Source organism: Branchiostoma belcheri, unplaced genomic scaffold, assembly GCF_001625305.1.
Source record: "Branchiostoma belcheri isolate BF01 breed outbred unplaced genomic scaffold, Haploidv18h27 scaffold110, whole genome shotgun sequence".
NCBI lineage: Eukaryota > Metazoa > Chordata > Leptocardii > Amphioxiformes > Branchiostomatidae > Branchiostoma > Branchiostoma belcheri.
Genome location: NW_017802492.1, coordinates 1,096,989 through 1,116,012, shown reverse-complemented (window position 1 = coordinate 1,116,012; position 19,024 = coordinate 1,096,989). Strand labels below are relative to the sequence as shown.

Genomic DNA, 19,024 nt, shown 5'->3' with positions numbered 1-19,024 from the left:
ACGTTGTAGTGGTGGGTGGGGGGTGGGTCACTTTAAAAAAAACCTCTCATCACGAGGCCTAACGACATGACATCACGATTAAAGTCTCCTCAACTATCTTTGAAAAAACATTCCAAGCTTCCCGCCCAATGTGGTAGGGAAAAGATCGTCCGAAACAAGAAGAAACAGAGCAAACTGACAGATTTCGGAGATGACAAGCTTGTGTTTTTTTTGTCATGCAGACGACTTTTTAGTGACGCAGGTAAACATAGTAACAACACCTGTAATGTAGGTCTAAATACCTTTAATTGCGCCTTCCTTGTTCTAATGGTAATCATGTAAGACCACATTATCAGTTAGCCCCATAGTGTGACAAGTGGTGTGAATAACTGCTTTCAACTGGTGGGAAAATCCTGCATGTACGTGCAGTAAGTTTTATCAGATGAAAATCATTGAAACTAGTGACAATAGGGTGTCAGGATTGCCAGACAAAAGAGGAAGTCTTACTTAAATAGATATGGTAGTCTTCCTTGATTTCCTACTACTTTGCATTATTAATTACTAGTACATTATCATTGAGTACAATCTTGACATTATTACCATTACCAACAATGCTTAGTTTTTTCACTGATGGAAAAAAACAACACAGTTAGAGGCCCAAATGACTGGCATTTACCATGAGCAACACATAACGGTAGAACAGAACTGAATGAAGGAACAAAACCAAAGATCTGGCAAATGATAACCATTGCCTTGTATTGTAATAAGATTTTATCATTAGTTAATCTTTAGTAGCAGATATAGATCAGCATCATTGAATGATAGTACATGTAGAAAACACTATTGCTGTTGACTGTATATAAACAATTTTAGATTGTTGTCACCAGAATAAGAGAATTATATAACAACAAGTGTATCATTTACATCTGGCAGATTCAGATCAGCTGTGAAACTAGATAGGCATGACCAGTAGTCATGTGTATTGCAAACTGTCAAGGTCTTTCTCCATGTCAAAGTTTTGCCATATTTCATATTATTGCTTGTGATATAATAAGCTAGCAATGTAATATTTGCACAACCCATGAGGCGGCATGCCGGTATACTTTGTGTCAATCATTACATGATTACTAGTATTTGGTAGCTATCCACATAATCTTGTGCAAATATAGAAGTACGTCACACCACATCCAGGCTTCCGGGTAACAGATAAGCTGACTAAGTAAAAGTCCCTCTCATAACCGTATAAAACTAGTTGTAAACGTCTACTTTTTCCCTAGTTCCAAAATACTGCTCATTTGGATCCCAAAGGATTCCCAATAGGTCACTACTTACTTACAGAATTGGCACTGCAATGCCCTTCCCTAAAAAGACGTTGACACGTCAGACACAAAATCTGGACTGCATTTAAATGTTGTATTACTATAAAAATCAGCAGTATAAACAAGATATCTAGATATGCTTACTATTTAGGACAAGTCACAACATGGAATAAACAAGTAGTGGCATGCACCCTGTACTGAATGTTATAATAGTCTGGTGTTGACATTCTACGCAGGCTCTGCCACATGTTAATGTTTGGACTGTTGTCAATTACCATGCCATAATAACCAAGTACAGATGTGGAATGCCAAATGTTTGGGGAGGCACTTACACTGGAGCTTGTCTTTTCCTAATACTTACAATCTTTTCTTAAAAATTGAGTCCATTTCTTAACTGACAGTAGTAGTAATGCTATTATTACATAGTAGACCAGAATTTCAAAAGATATAATCTTATTGGGGGAGTGAGGAAGGATGAGACATTGGTGGCATGAAGGCACCCTAGGTGGCAGAGGTCAATAAGGATAGGGGCGGTGAAGTCATCATGATAGGATCAAGTACCCTAGGGGGTCCCCACCTAAGAAGTAGGTGTCAAAGCTCACATCTCTATAATATATTAAGACAGTATAGTAGGCAGTGAACCTTGGTGGCAGTTGGGCAGACAGGTAAACATATTAGGGAGGGTATGTTTCTCATTAGACTATCCCACATACAAACAGCCAAAGAAGCATAAACAGAACTCACTGTCAGAAGCATACAAACATTCAAACATTGACCATACAAATTGAAATGCCTGTTTTGGTGGTGGTATGCATGCATGTGTGGGTAATGTGACCAGGTGACTGATGTAGGGGGTGAAGTTCCCCAGGGCTGCTGCATACCTTGAAATCACTATTGTGTTATTGGTTACATTTCAGTGCAGCCTTGTTTCTTTGCACCTTAGTGTACACACAAAAATGTGTGGAGTTCAGCATATTGTGTACCCATGATGAAGCAAATGATTCCAGAAGCTCTAAAAATACTAGAAGACATGTTATGTAACGTAATAAGATTTCATTGTCTTGTACATGCATGAGCCCTTTCAGTGTCTGGAGTCAGTAAAAAGTCTGTCAGTATAATCATTTCAACCATATTAGCAGCATGATCATGTGTTGTCTGTGTTTTAAACATTGCTACTTGAACATATACTTGTTAATGTACATTGGAGCAATGGCTATTATACTCACTGCTATATGGTTTGCCATACTCAAACAGGAACCTAATGAAGTCAAAGTGCACAATCAAGAGAAACATTTGCAAGTCATAAGGTGGAAAGTACCATTTCTAGTAGTGCCAAATTTGTCATGAGCTGTCAGCTCCTTGCTGCCAAAAGGCTGCTTGATGACAAGAATGGGGCCAGTCTGACATGAAACATTCACCATGGCTTGTAATGGTCTGTAGGGAGTCCATTCTCGGTTTTTATTTACAGAAATTCTCAGAAAATTCCAGCTAACTAAAAGTAATAGATGCCTTGGCATGGGATAAGTTGGAAGGATGCCTAACCCAAGTAGGTGATACACGTGACTGCTCAATGCTGCAGATCAGAACCTTTAAAGGCATACACAGCAGTAGTACATAGTGATTAACCTAAGTCGAATCGATTCCTCAGTAAGTACCCTTGTGAGGCCAGGGTTGTGAAGGGGAGGCAAGGGCCTGCTGTGTAAATGTTGCAGCCAGGTATGTAACTGTAACAACAGGTTGCCTCCAGCCCTTTTTTATCAGGTGACCCATCATGTAGGCTGTAGAATACTAGTAGTAGTACCTGTGTATTCACTGGAGAAAGGTTTACCAAGCAGTGAACTATGGACTGTAACACTGTTAGTGTTACTGATCTAGCCTAGTCTTGATACCAAAAGATACCATGATAAAGAGATATAATGTAAAACATCTAACCATTAGTCATGATCTTGTGTGTGCTATTTAATGACCTACATCACTCCTTGTGTACATACAATTATACAATCAAAATCTTTTTCTAGCACCATCCACATAGCCTCAGATGATGAACTAGATACGTATAGTTTGACCTTGTTAGCAACATCATGTGAGCTGCTAACTCGATGCCAAAGATATGTCATGTATTTAAAAGGAAGGCCAAGACAGCCAAGTAAATCAAAGAGTGACCATAGCAGACATGCCTTCCATGATGTTATAAGATACAAAGGATGATAATTGTCTTTTCTTTCTGACTCAGTGTGAAAGATGCAAGGGACGAACTTGATGAATTCCAGGAAGAAAGTAGAGAGCTGGAGGCTGAGTTGGAAGCACAACTGGAACAGGTAGAAGGGAAGAACAGAGACCTGCAGAACTCCTGTCAACGACTGCAGATGGAAGTAGAGTCATTAAAGGTAAGTTTTGTGATGTTCAATTCTTAGTAATACACTGTAGTACAACTTGTTACACAGATTATGCCAGCCATATAGAATATTTGTCATTACTTAATGGCCTCTTTCTATTGGTTGCCTTTTTAAACATAAATGGTAAGTGTATGTTGTAACTGTATTCTCTATCTGTGAAGCATAACATGCTCATATCCTATGTCGTTAGGACAACTGATTACGTAAAACACATCACACATAAGTTGTTTAACCCCAATAGCTTTCCATAAAAAGGTACCTGTCTCTATTTCAGGCACTTGAGGTACATGATGGACATGGTCTACTTACCACCATTGTGTTAATGAAATTTTATACGTTCGTCATTCACCAGCTTTGTGGACACCAGAAAATGCTTTTTGTCTACTCTGTCCCAACTGAAACACTTAACCATTGACAGAATGTTTTGAAACCAGAGGATTTGTCATTGTAGAAAGTCTTTCCTTGGTAATTTGTTTCCGATGATGTTTGCTGGTGGTAGCTATAAGCAAATTATGTGCCCCCCTCCCCACATTTTCAATACAGTAGCAGACTGCAGGCATAGTACTATATACTAGTAATTTGAGTCACACCTAAAAGCCTGCTCTTAAGAGGTCGATATCAAACCCTTTGACACAGAAATGTTGTACTTTTTAACTATAGCCATATTTGTGGGTGATAAACTTGCGTGAGCTAAAAAGCCAATAAGATCACGCCCCCTTGGAAGTGACGTAATGTTTGCTTTCAGGAGCTGGTATGTTATATATACACTTTGACATGATGTAATGTGCATATATAAGTTTCACGCCCCCCCATGTCAGCTTGTCAGTGCACATGTTTGCCCAATATTGTTTCACATGGCGACCATGTTTTAACTATTCGGGATAACTTGGTACAATGGATGTGAAGATGGAAGTTGACAAGCAGAATTTAATATATATATAACCTATGAATACTAAATAGACCTGAAGTTTACTAGTGTTTTCAAATTATGTACTTGAAGTCACTTTATCAAGATCTTTAGAATAGATAATGGTCCCTAAGGAATGGATTCTTTTCATCCTGAAAATAGCAACATTAAGTTTTAACGTAAATATCTGATAAGGTTGCTTGAATATTTTAACAAACAACATTTCATGGTACCAAAACTAAGTTCTATATTTAAGCCAAGAGTCCTCTATTTCTTGTATGAACCACCCATTGTTAACTTAAAAGTAAAATGATATTAGTATAGATGTTCTTATGCTTGTCATCTTTTGTGGCCTATCTTTGTATGACATATAACATTTTTCTCCTCAGGAAAAGCTTGAAATCTGTCAGAGAGAAAGCCACCAGCAGATCACACAGTTACAGGACGATCTGGCACAGACGGTGGGCATGAAGGAAGAAATGGCCAAGTACATACGGGAGCTGGAACAGATCAATGACGATCTGGAGAGAGCCAAAAGAGCAACTGTTGTATCTCTAGAGGAATTTGATGGAAGATTAAATCAGGTCGGTAAATGTAATAATTTATCATGGTCAATACTGATTGATGTTGTAAAGATAGGGTTTACATAAAAATGTAGAATTACATAATTGAAAGCATCATGTAGTCAGATTTTTAAGAATATGTACATGTACGTTTTAATTTATCTACTCAACAGTAGATTATTATGTAAAATACATACTTTCAATGCAACCTTTGGAAAGTGTTCCTGCAGCTTCAAATAAAGGTACTCTGCCAAAGCAAATAAGCATCAAAGAGTCTGTCAGTGAAATATTACACCTGTCAGCTTCCTTTCAATTTGCTGCCAAGTTGTGCTTGCCAGCCTGGGCAAATTGATTCTGCCGTGCAAAGTTGCACAAAATTAATGCTAAGCTCATTTATTATGGATGAGGGGATCAGACCTCCTACTGTGAGTTGTGTGGAAGGTAAACAATATTTTGGATTTTGCCCTTGGCCAGAACATACTTCTTGATTAAATTGGACAACTGTAATATTTCTAGTATGCATACAAATGTGGTTCTGCTGTTTTCTGATTGTCATTTTGTATATGAGTGATGTTTGATTAGCAACTTGTTTCAAGGCGTTAGACAAAATGCAACCTAAGTGACAGTATTATGTGATGTATTGATTTTGGAAACTAAATTGAACATCTACTGATCTACACGAGAAGGGATCATTTGTCTGGGCTAGACAATATTGTCTGTGGCTGAAAAATGAATATCATTCATTAGGACACTTTTGTCAACAACGTGTGTTACTGGTTTGTTTTTGTGGTCTTATTTCAGGCAATTGAGAGAAATGCCTTTCTTGAAAGTGAACTTGAAGAGAAGGATCAGCTAATGGAGACGATACAAAGGCTAAAGGATGAAGCCAGAGGTTTGTATCTTTATCCTCAGGATTACTTAGATTAGAAGCTGTAAATTCTTATTTGGTAGCCACAGCTAACTTGGAAGCAATAGCTAACTTACATGCTTTGAAGATTAGAATTTGCATATGCCTAAGCGAGGCCTGTTGCACAGTTGCAAATATTTTATTTATTATTCTGAAGAAATTGTTGTCGGCAATGATTTTTGTAAGGCTAAGAGGGATTCTGAATCTTAAGGTTCAAAAATTGGGTTCCAAGATTTTTACAGTTAACAGTGATGAGAGTTTGTTTTTTAGATAAGGTCCAGCTGTTGACAAGGCAAAGGGTAGAAATTCCCTGACCCACAAAAGTTTGTTTATATTACTTAGACCAGATTTGCTCTATTTGTCCCATTCTAGAGACATCGCAGTTCTGTGAGAAATGTAAACTAAAAGCTGATCAGAGGTGGAAAGATAACTAACAATGATCTGTTTTTTCTCTTGCAGACTTGAGGCTGGAGCTCAACGTACGACCATCACCACTATCGACCAGTAAAGACCAAGCAGGGGAAGATAAAGATGAGGAGAAACCAGACAACGATAAAGTAGAAAGGAGAAGCAGACCAACTCCCATCAGTATGCCAGATAACAGAGCAGTATTGGAGAAGGGCATCAGTACAACGCCTCCAGTTGGCACGCCACCTCCACATAGAGGTAATGTTACCCTGACAGTACAATAAACTTATCTTCATGATCGAGTATTATTTCTATTTTATTCACATAAATTTGTAAGCATTGGACAGAAAATGCGTAATGTGCTTATGAGGATCCTTTGCTCATGAAACATAAAAAACATAAACACAATGTTAAGGTAACAAATACAAAATGTATGAGATGAAAATGTCTGGCACACCAATATAATCCACAATGTTAATGTGATAAATCAAATCTTCCAGACAGTGAAATGAAATTTAACACAATATTGAAGGTATGGCAATTTGTAGAGTAAAGGAGGTCAGGGCTACTGGTAAGGAGTAAAGTGCATAATGCGGTGTCATTTGAGTTTAGTGGGTCAAAGGGGAATATATTTTCAAGGTGTAAACAGGATTCTCTGATATTAGAGATAAATAGAATTGCAATGAATAGATCACATTTGCCACATACAAATACAAAATTGATGCAAGTTGAACATCTTACATTCAGTTCATGACATCAGTTTGTTTTTATATTTTCACCACAGGAAGCTTTTCCCAGATGAACGGTGCTGCTTCAGGTAGCACGCCACTCACGCCGTCCGCTCGCATTTCAGCTCTTAACATCGTAGGAGACCTGCTCAGGAAAGTAGGGGTAAGTCACAATTCACTTACGTTGGAACCAGCTATGGGATATTCAAGCCATGGCATGTATTGTTAGGCCTAGAAAAAATGTTGTGTTTCTTATTTCCTGACCGACCCTAGAAAAAACTGCCGTCCCTAGACTTTTTGTGTGTGGACCCATGCCAAGGACATAATTTTTCGATTGGGTCGACCTTTTCTAGCTTCATGATCTGACACCTGATTGATGAAATGTTGTACAATCGGTTTTCCAACATTGACATTGAATTTGAAAGTGTCCTCATGCAATTTTTATTGTATATGTTGGATCACAAGAGATTGCCAAAGTCTAAATAAAGGAAAAAAAGATAATCCCTCCCTACTGACCCTAATTTTTTTCAGGACTGAAACACAACATTTTTTTTTCCTAGGCCTCAACTCTGTGAGAAGACGGGGTAATGTTTGTCCCAAGACAGCTGGAATTTTAATTCCCTTTAAGGATTTCTGCAAGTTGCTGAATGTTGATTTTCGTTTCTTTCAGGCACTGGAATCTAAGTTGGCGTCATGTAGAAATTTTGTGAAAGAACAGCCAGGAAGGAGTAGTGGTAGCAAGGGGCCAAATTCACCCAGGTAAGTCTAGTTTGTATCTCACTGCTTCTTGCAACTTGTACTAACAACGGCACTTCTCTAACACTCACAAGCCTGGATCACATGTTCTAAGGGTATAAGGTTCAGAGCAGAGATTTATTTGGATCCATTTTGGTGATGGGTTTCCTTCAAGTTGCCTGAATAAATGAACACTTAGTGTAGACAAAAGCTGTGCATGAGGTTACTTTGGGGGCTTTGTGGCAGCAAAAAAACAAAACAAAAAAGTTATGGACCCCCTGCAAGGTGGAAATCTACCCCAGAAATGTACTCGCAAACTTCCCAAGTGCAGGTGTCACAAGGTTACTAGAACAACCATTTTTCAATAGCTCAAAATATGTACTGAAAGTCTGAAGTATTTAAAGATCGAAGAAATGAAGCATGGAATTTCTTTGTTTGCAACATAGCCCAGAAAGTCCAGTCACGCCACGAACAGCCAGGGAGTGGTCAGGACCGACCACCACCACACCAGTTACAGGCCAGCCAAGACCCCAAAACTTGGTCCTTAACAATCCGTCATCAGAATCTCCCAGTCAGTCCCCTGTAAAAAAGACCCCCTCGCCAAATCCCTGGTCATCCCCAAGCCAGTATGTTCCACCACTGGAACATGTGATCCAGATTTTTGAGTGGTAGTTGTTTCCCCGTGCCAAGTCATCCCATCTCTACATCAGCGTGCACGCTTGCATGCTCACGTGCCAAATCACAGTTTGCACTCAGGCAAGTTTTACATCATAAATAGTCACTGGTTGTGGTGGCTGGTATCTGGCTATACTCATGGTTTTTGTGGCGGTGCTGCTTTTTCAAGACTAACTGACTTCTAATATTTACGAGTCATACTTTGCACCACTGTGTAACGTAGTGAAAGAGTCTCAATGTTTGAGACTGGACCACTTGTGAAGGGGGGTGGCCAAAGGAGCAGGATGCGGTGCACGTGGCAGGAGGCATGGTGTTGGCGGTGGCTGGTAGTGGTGGCATGCGCGGTGGCAGTGGCTTTTTGTGTTAGCTGACAATCTGTGTAGAAAATTAGGCTGGTTTTAGACTTCCATGTAGCAGCAACTTAACTAGCAAGCTCACCTTTCTCTACAGCCAATCCAAGACTTGTTTATAAAGTACAAAATTCATGTCCTCTTTGTGTTGTTGGTTAGCTCATATTGTATGATTATCTTTATGAAGCATATAGACTGAAATGTTATATTAGTGAAAATTAATGATACTTTTATCACTTTCCACCATTCATGCAATACCTACATGTTTAAGAAAACAAAGCTAAATTTTTATGGCAAGTGAACTGATTTGTTGTAAATTGTTATATGCAAAAAAAATGCTACACAAAGAATAATTTGCAATAGTTGATAAAGGATTGGCTGGAGTGTGACTGTATAAAAAGGTGAGGCTTCCTCCTAGCCACAGCTTTGTTTGAGTAGTCATGTCATGAGGTTTGTCTGAACTGACACTAGTAGGTGCTAACATGCTGGGTCAAGGTTATACATCTCAAATTCTATCATGCTCTCATTGCATGAATGTGAAATTGCTGGTTATATTTTGAACTTGTAGTACAATCATGTATTTGACTATCCATCCCTTTTCTTGATCATTATAAGCTTGAATCATTGAGGTTTTGTGAAAGCTTAAAAATTTCAGCAAAGTCTTCCTCAAATTGAGCCGTGTTCATGTTCTTTACTTTCCAGGAGAAGAAACATAATGTTTTTATAGAGCCCAGCAGACACTACATACAGGTGATTGTCTAGCCTGTTTTCTGCCAATCGTAGTAGCTGGAATGTCAGCATAGTGCAGTGCACTGCTCTGGTGTCAGTTCAGACCTATGTACTTGGTGGTGGTGGAATATTGTGCTGTTGGTGCATTGGAGATTGTGTACTAGTTCCTATTAGCATTGCAGATGATGCTATTAGCTAGCTATACGCTATGCAGTTTGTTATGCTTGTGAAATCATGTGTTCCCAAGACATCCACCACTTCATCATAACTGCTTATAGACTCAATGCAGTATCTGTTTTTCTTCTTTCTGTATTTTGTCAGAGTTTTCCACAGTCATTTAAAAGCATGGAGGGGAAGGAGATATTGGCAGGAACAACAAGTTCTCAACACTGTAGTTAAAACTGTCATTGAAAAAAATCATTCATCCTCTAGTTTGGTTTAGCGTTTCACTTAGGGCATGGCAAGGCAAAATGCACCATCTTGTCCACATAGATGCTATAGATATTCACAGTCCAATGTTGCTCCACACCATCCCCACTAGTGCTGCATAACGATTCACTGGACTTGGATCCAAACTTGTATGGGTTCAAGTCCAAAAAAACCTAAAAGTCAAGAACCGAGTCCTTAACGGACTTATTACCATAAAAGACCATTTCATATACTGTAAGTCTCTTTAGATTCGCGGGGCCTAAAGTTCGCGGTTTCGGGAAAATGGACAATCCGCGGTATTTTTAGATTCGCGATTTCTCCTTGGCTATTTTTCAAAGAAAAATTTGTAAAGTGTATATTTAAAATAATAAAAGTTCGTGTTCCGGCATTTATATCCTAAAACGCGGCGCAAAAATTTGTTTCGTGCACCGCGCGAGACTGCCGGCGGTATAGCTGACGATCGATCTGACGCACGTGTAAACAATTTTCTTTGTTCGGAAATAAGCGCTAAAAAGCTATTTTCCACGACTACACATCGATACTCTAGTGAAGAAATGCATAATCGAAAGAATCTTTCGGGAAAATATATATTACTAAGAATATTTATGCCGTCTTCGGCGAGATTTTGAACCCGAAAGTATGCAAAGGTCGCCTACGGTTTTGTAGCGGCCCACGGTAGCGTTTCTATCCAGCAAAACAAGAAGAAAAAAAACGCCCGCAAAGCAGGGCGCAAAAGAGAACCAACTAACACTTCCCAGGTACCAGCAGTTATATTTTTCATCAAAATATTTGTAGATTTGCCCGCAATTTTCAAGCGTCCGGGCGCGCATGGCCGGCGCTCAGCACACAGAGATTTTTGTCCGGCGGTGCACGTTTGACACGGCCAGTGCCGCAGTATCACGATTCGGTGTCTCATAATATTATAATTTTTTGACATCAGTATAACTTAAAAAAAATTTTGATACTCAACATACGTACATTTGCTAAGAATGGAGTTGATTTGCAGTGATTTGTGTTTGTCGCGTGTGTTTGTGTTTCACTTACCGTCGTGAATGCATGTGGGGAGGGGGGCGCACTTACGCAAAACATTTTCGCGGGGAAATAGATTCGCGGTACAAAGGTCCCCGCGAATTCCGCGAATCTAAATATACCGCGGAAATTTGTAGACTTACAGTACCCTTTTCTTTCCAAACCACTTAAAACCTTCCATAGATTACAAAGTCTTTGCTGCAAAATGAAGAAAACATTATATTGCCATCGGGCATCGTCAAGTACCGGCCTCCATGTGGCCAAAGTTTCACCCAGACAACATGGCAAGGTTGCCAACATGCACTTTTGTATATGCCATGGGTTTAGGTCGAGACTTACAAGTCCGGAACTGAACCTAAACCTAGATGGACTTGAATCTGGACCTGAACCTAAATGTGGGTTTAGGTATGCAGCACTAATGCCCACCTCCACGCTTTGTTTGAAAGACTGTGGGAATCCCTGAGCCGGGTGTTGTCTGGCCCCCACAGTCAGCCGACTGGCCCCTCCCCCTCCCGGCCATCAGACAACATCCTCCTGCCTCTGTGTTCTGTCCTTTCCTGCTGTGAGACCTCTCTGGTTCAGGCCATAAACTCCATCAAACATGACTCTCCCGACAGAAAGGTCCAGTCTCCACCTCCCTTACCTTCTGACGCATGGCACCTTCAGTTGCTGGATGCACTGGAATGATGTTATTGAGACTTGTCACCAATAACACCTTTTTTTCTTAGTTTTGCTAATTAGCTAGAAGCCCAAAGTATGACACCTGTATTGTGATGTACGGCATTTAATGATAAAGGTACAATACATTTCTGTAAACTCTTTTAACGAAAACTGGAGGTTTGCTGTTCAAATTGCAATTAAATTTATAAACAGAATTTTTCATGTTTTCAGTACGAGTTGGATTTCCTTTCTACCACATGTACAAATTAAAATCTGAACAAACCATAGATTTTTTTTCTTCATTCTCATCAACTATCTTTGCTGCATATTCTTCACTCACCAAGATGACATTATAGGGATATTAGTGTAACAAAGCTAATGTGGATTTCTATAGTGCATTTACATTTATCTGAAGGCTGCACATGCTTTAGTACTGATCATTTTTTCTGAGATTTGAACTACTAGTGTCTGTTGCTGTCTACCTTTCACTCTAGTTCTCCATCTAACCCTGCATAAATCAGAACCTAAGTACTATTTACTAGATATGGGAAGAACTTACCAAACTGATATATAATCCTACATGTTGAGACAAAAGCTTTCAAACATACTCCTGCAAATCTAAAATATTGTCTCTGTCGTACGTAACTGTGTAGTATTACACAGTAGTAGGCTAATTGTACCATTTCACAAATTTTCTGGATGTAAATGTGATGGCTGAAATTAAAACTTGCCCCCTATTTTATAATCCAGCTGAAGTTTTTACAATACTGAAACATGACTGTAGCATAGCTAGAGGCAAGATTCGAAACATTCTAATTGCCATTCAAAGTCTGGAATGAAAAGAAGTTTGCCAGAATGAAATCACTCGACATGTATTAGCGCCTTTCCAGCAGTCATCAATTCTTGCGTAGATTTTAGACACATCTAGAAACATCTAGGCCACACGATTTTGATACTTTGGTTTTGTTTGTTTACACTTTCTAAATGGAGAAAGACTGCTTTTCCCCAGAAAATCTGAGAAACAAGGAACTAGATTAGTTTCCTCTGTAGTGATATATATATATTGTGGTAAAGTAGTGGTTACATAGCAGGAAAGGAGAGAAACCTTAGTGCAGGGGGAATGAAGTGAGGTGAGCTGTAAGGTCGTAACATGTAAGTACACTGAAAAAAGTTGCATCGTTTGTATGCAGTTGTATCCCTCATTGTTGGCTGCTTTACATGTGCTTACCCATGTACAGTGCCAGTTGACTGCTACATTCTTTTGTTCTAACAATGTTCCGACAAATCTAACTACCACAGGCGTATTACTGATGTACAATGATGCTCTGTTGTTTGCATGAAACATCATACTGTACAGCATGTCAACATAATGCTGCAACATGTTGATTAAGCTGCCTGTTGTGTGTTGTACAGTTATTGTTGCTCCTTACAAGATATAAAAAGTGTTTTCATACATGTATGTACAATGTAATTTTGCCAGTAATGTATTAACATATAGACCAGTACCAAATCTAAACATTTTCACATCATAAGAAATCACCATGTCTTGCAAGATGTTAGCAACCTACAGTACATCTCTAACCTCCCTTACAAGACCCTTATTCACGATCATGCCATCTCCTTTTTGCTCATCTCTGAAGGCGGCTGAGAGTGACTGATCTTTGACCACTCTGGGACTAACACAATCATGGTAAAGTCCACTTGGCTTGGTTGTTTTGCACAACCAATTCACTAAAACCTACTAACATTCCTCATACTATAGTTCCCCTTTCGTAATCCACTCCTCAAGTGATAGGTCTGTTCTATTTCCTTCTTCCCTATTGTAACCTTAATTGACTTCTCTTCTATTTAAACTGCTAATTCTGCAATCAGTTTACTGTTTTCCTATAGAAGCTGTGCTGGCACTTATACCTTCTGTCTGCTTGTCTATATGTAGCTGTAGCCACAATAGAACTAACTCCTATACACACCTCTTACTAACTAACCAACATAACATATCTTCTCACTCCACATCAGTTGTGGAATAAGTCAAGATGATAAAATAGATAGAATAGTAGACTATTACTTGTAGTAGCATAATTGTACTGAAGAAGAAGAGTGCTGTGGAAGTGGTTAGTATCTAAACCAGAGCTCAAGAATAGTGGGCCCACATCTACATGTAATTCATGGCAACTGGAGGAGGAAGGTCTTAGGAATTAACAGCCCCCTGGTCCTCCTTTTTGCAGTTTTCAGCCACACTGTTCATTTTAATCTTAGTGAAAACCCATCACTTTTACCTGTTAAATCTATAACTCCTAAATCTTCTACCTGGCCTTTATGATACCTCTTTTTCTGATCATGCAACATTCATCCATCATACAAAACATCATACAAAGTCAAAACAAATAGTTTAACTTAAGATCTCGATTAATCTGCTTCCCTCCCCATGTGTGTGTTTGTGTAACATCTTATGTGATTAACCCTTTTAGCAGTGCTACTCATTACCCCCCTCTCTCCCCTTATACAAGCGTACATGCATGGAAATCCTCCAGGCATTCGTCTCTGCATGTCAGACTGGCACTTGCAGGTACATTTTACGTGTTTGCCATCAGTTGGTCCACATGTTCATGTTGCCAAGTCAAGACTACATCAGGGCTATTCCATTCTAACCACCTGTTGTTAACCATCTGTCATTTTGGTTAGTGAATAAAGCCAAAGCAGAGAGAAGGGTTTTGTAAAACATAAATTTTTCAGGTTCTCCTTTTTGACTCAATATAACTCTTTAAACTTTTAACTTCACTCCTTTTTGGTGGCCTTGTCCATTATATGAGATTCACTGTCAAATCTGTCCCTGTAAACTTATGCACTGGAATAGCCCTTACTGAAATGTTAAAGAGATAATTGTGTTTTTCTTATGTGATGCCCTGTTAATTCAGTCTTTGTCTTGTTCTGAACACATTGGTTTTCCATTTTGTAAACTGTTTGCTGCAGAAATACATGTAAGCCTCCAAAAATAATTGCTGTAAAATTTGCTAGAGCTATGTTCAGAAGTGTATGAATATTAACAGTTTCTTAGTACATTTGTACATGTTTAAAATTTGATACTTGCCATGTCATGTGCATGTCCATTTTTTGTCCTCCTATGTATAAAATCTTAAGTGCATTGTACAAGTTGGCTTATAGTCTAATATGTATGATATACTGCAACTGTTATGTTGTCACTTTATTTTTTATTTCATCAACTTACTTTTTGTTGCAAGTCCTTGGTTTCTGTTGCGTATTGTCTTACACATGTAATGCATGCCAACACTTTCAGTTCCCATGTTAAAAGCTTCAGTCTGTTAATGCATGGCTTAGCTGTAAGGGAATATGATATTTTTGTTGTGTCAGTACCTTATGTATGCACTTGTAGCATGTACTAGTATTCTTCTTTTACCCTATGTGTTTTGTAAAACAATTTTTCATTTTTTTTATGGTTGCACTATGTCTAATTGCTAATTTTATGCTTTGTTTCAAAGTATGAGCAGAAAAACTAACAACAGTGTCTCTTGTTCAGCACACGCTTCTTTGTCACTGGTTTTTGTTTTGCATGTTTTCATGATTGTTAATTTAAGATGATCAATATGAGATGAAAGTATACTTCAATTTGTGAACCTATTCATTGGTTTCACTTCTCGTGCATTGTAATGAGGCAATATTTCGTTTTTTATTATCAGGCAAATCTAGAAATGAGTTATTGGCATTTGTGTAAGATTGAAGACTTGTCATCCACAAAAATGTAGATCGAAATATTGATTTGAAAATGCTGCCAAAAATACAGCATTTCTGTCAGTAAATCCAGACAGAGGGCTGTCGGCAATGGGAGAATGTAAAAGAATTCTGTATTCATCGTTAAATGTTTTCTCTTTCCAGGGCCAAGCGACTGAACCGAGGGTCAGTGTCATCCCCGAACTCACAGGGCCTGGTGAAGATCACAGTGTGACGCAAGATGCAGTCACCGACCCGAAGAATTTCTACCAAATAGCTTTCTAGCCATTTTCTTACTTACATTTAATACAGGCCTGGGTTACTTGCTTTTATGACTTTGTAACAAGTTATATCCTTTAGCAGAATGCCTCCAGTGGTCATCTGTGCCTATTTCTGGTACTAAACACAATGAAGCAAAGTATTTCTTTCAAAATGCCTACCCTGTGCCAGCTTTTAGGTAGACAGATGGTCCTTACTTCTCTCAGTTGCCAGGAGAAAAGTCAGCATTGAAATAGTTGAGCTCCCATCACAATGGTAAAAGGTATTGCCTAATCTGGGTGATGTAAATACAAGAAGCCCTGCCAAGGCAAGAGTGCCCTAAACTTGTCAATGTGCCATTCAGCAGGGAGGCTATTATACATTTCTCTGATTTGTGGGGGAGGACTATACATTACTGCATGAACCCAAAGATTGGAGGGAACGTGCAGCATTGCTTCGTAACACTAATTAAGCCAGGTTTATATGAAGAAGCCCATCTGGCATTTAGAAGTTCAAGACATTCAAATTCGCATCCTAAGAGCTGTCTTCAAAGGTCTTCACTTTCTTTTGGAAACATTATGAGGAAAGTTTTTTTGAAAGTATGTTACATGGTTCTGTTCCTCACAAAGCATAATAGGTAGCATACTGTTCTTGCCAAAAGAAATAGGCATTTATGACTAGTTTGACCCAAAGCACCATCTGGCATGTATCAAGGCTGATGTAGTCATACCCCATATTGATCAGGGCAGCCAGATGGCTAACAAGTCGTATATTGTAGACCAAGCATTTACACTATGTGAGAAACCCAATAACATGTCAAGTACTCATGTGTTTGGAGAGCGTTTCAGTTTGTAGTAGCTGGACTGGAAAGGAAAAAAGGCAGATGACCAAATATGACCCGTATTTTATTTAATACAAAATTGCCAGAATTTCAAGAAGAAAGGAAATGTTGTGCAGAGTTCGTATAAGTTTGAAGTATTTATTTTGATAATCGTAACATTATCCTGTTAAAAAAACTTAAATGTAACAAAATGGAATATCATGGAACTATGTAAGGTTTCCATGTAAGCTGGAAGATATGCAGCTAAGCGTAAAGTATGATATCTCGTATCTTATATTTATTTCTAATTCCTTGTTCGAGTTACTATTATACTTGTGTGCTGATGTGAATGTTATCTGAGAAAATGGTGTACTTGGAATTATAGTATATTGTTCTGTGTATAATAGATTGTAATTGATGTCTGTTTTTCCTCCTCATAAAAAAAGTGGCAAAATGCAATTCCACCACCTCCACTTTGCAATATGGTATCAGAGTGTTTGTTGATTTGTTTGTTTTCTCTATCCATATTCACCACTTCAGTGCACACATATACATATATGTATCTTAAAGACATTGTCAATTCTATAGCACTAAAAAGGATTCCTTCTTGGGTATACATATGTGTGCAATGAAAAGGTCACATTGTCTTTCTATTATTATATTAAATGCACAACAAATGTGATAAGGTCAGCCCTTGTTCTTACTGTGTAACTTGGAAGAAAAATCTTATCAAAGGTCCTTTTATTCAGGGTCAACAGCACTTTTGAATGCCCACTGTTTGGAAAGAAGTTGAGTGTGCTGGTGCTATGGCAATGTGTAAGAAGTATATGCGTGTACATGTATGTGCCTGCACATGTGCTCTTTGGGATATACTTTGTGTATCAAACCTCAACGTACACGTAAGTAATTTTATGATTTATCACGAATTGACAACAGTCATGATTTTTTTTCATGTTCAATTGCAAAGAAACATGGATGCCTGACTAGAATTGTTAAATCAAAACAGGGTGAATCAAGGTAGAAAGTTGATTACAAAAACCAGTGTGGTTGGATATTTTAGTTAGGTTTCCAATTGTAAAAGGTATCACCAGTTTTTAGCTAGAATGAGTATCTACTTACTACATGTCATGTATTCTGAGACTCCTTGAAGGCAGAAATATTTGGAGTGATGCAAATTTTCGTTTTGAGAGAAAAAGACTTGTGGATAAGACAGAGAAAGGGCATTGTAGGCATCGTCCCTTTGAATGTATAGTTTAGCTGTTCTCATGACAGCTATAAAACTGCCATTTGGTTGATACTTATGGGTTTATAAAGTAACTGGTGGAAGAAGGGTGAAACATATGGCATGTAAATGTTATTGAAGCATTGGATTGTAAAAGGAGAAGACACATTGTGCATACTATGATCAGCAAAGTAGCTATCACTCATCTCAGTTTATAACTGGTGATACTTGAACTGTAACACTTCCTCGTAATTAGACCTTTGTGAATAATTGTTATGATTTTTTTGAGTGTTCAGATCATGCAAGTTGTGTTTTATAATGAATGACAGAAATGTCCATGTTTCCGCCCACCACGATGTGTGGTTTTCTACAGTATATGAGATGTTTGTGAATAATACAGAGTATTTTGTCCTGAGTGATTGAATATTTTATACTGTATATAATTACTTGTTAGGTATTATTGCTATGGACTAAAATACTTGTGCTGAACAACAATCTAGTACTCCTAATTGTATAGTTGTGACTAGTTTTAGGTAAGAAGTTCTGTTATTTGAAAGTGCTGGAAAGGATCTAGCTGTGACTTGTTTAGTTAAGATCTTACAAGAAAAAGGGCCAAAGTCACTAATGAATTGACGAATGTTAAAAGTTTGCATATAAGGCCACACCAATTTAATTTGTTGGTTCTCGGATTCGCCTCTTCGTTTTTTTCTGATTTGCAAAAAAAAAAAAATTGATTCTGGTCCTGAATCAACTGAAAAATGCTCATGTTTTGCCCTCAACAGTTGAGGAAAGTCCTTTTCTTCCTAGTTGTTACAGTTTTCCCATCTATCATTGCAGTGGTTTGATTAAAAGTTCAAAATTCAATGTTTAAATTTTAACCCAGCCTTTTGTGTTGACTTCATGGCTCATTCCATAGCATTTAAGCCTATAATAGGATGCCTAGACCTGTTTTTATTTTTATTTTTTTTCGCCCTGTCGCTTCATATTTTTTCTGAAAAAATCCGAGAACCAACAAATTAAATTGGTGTGGCCTAATGTGTGGGTTATGTATGTATGTATGTGAATGCATATTACTGTTGCCTTTCAATATGTTTTGTAACTCCTTTGTGCCTCTCCTACCACGAACACCAACCATACATTTTAGGAACACCAAGTGTTAAAAAATATCTGGTGATAAACATGCC

The 19,024-nt window shown here is 38.3% G+C and overlaps 1 protein-coding gene across 7 annotated transcripts in view; it reads left to right on the top strand.

Annotated features, from left to right (window-relative positions):
- LOC109487055 (nuclear distribution protein nudE-like 1) overlaps positions 1-18,255 on the top strand; it is a 19,127-nt gene extending 872 nt beyond the window's left edge. The window contains exons 2-9 of one of the 7 annotated variants that reach the window (XM_019791009.1): positions 3,532-3,685; positions 4,991-5,185; positions 5,966-6,056; positions 6,531-6,737; positions 7,264-7,370; positions 7,878-7,966; positions 11,643-11,775; positions 15,706-18,255. In XM_019791009.1, coding sequence (XP_019646568.1) covers positions 3,532-3,685; positions 4,991-5,185; positions 5,966-6,056; positions 6,531-6,737; positions 7,264-7,370; positions 7,878-7,966; positions 11,643-11,775; positions 15,706-15,825 — 1,096 coding nt within the window. In that variant the 3' untranslated portion in view covers positions 15,826-18,255. Of the gene's footprint in view, positions 1-3,531; positions 3,686-4,990; positions 5,186-5,965; positions 6,057-6,530; positions 6,738-7,263; positions 7,371-7,877; positions 7,967-8,388; positions 8,696-9,669; positions 9,718-11,642; positions 11,917-14,321; positions 14,381-15,700 lie in introns of those variants that run through there. The other 6 variants (XM_019791032.1, XM_019791049.1, XM_019791058.1 and 3 more) reach the window with 6 other exon arrangements.
- The last annotated feature ends 769 nt before the right edge of the window (positions 18,256-19,024 follow it).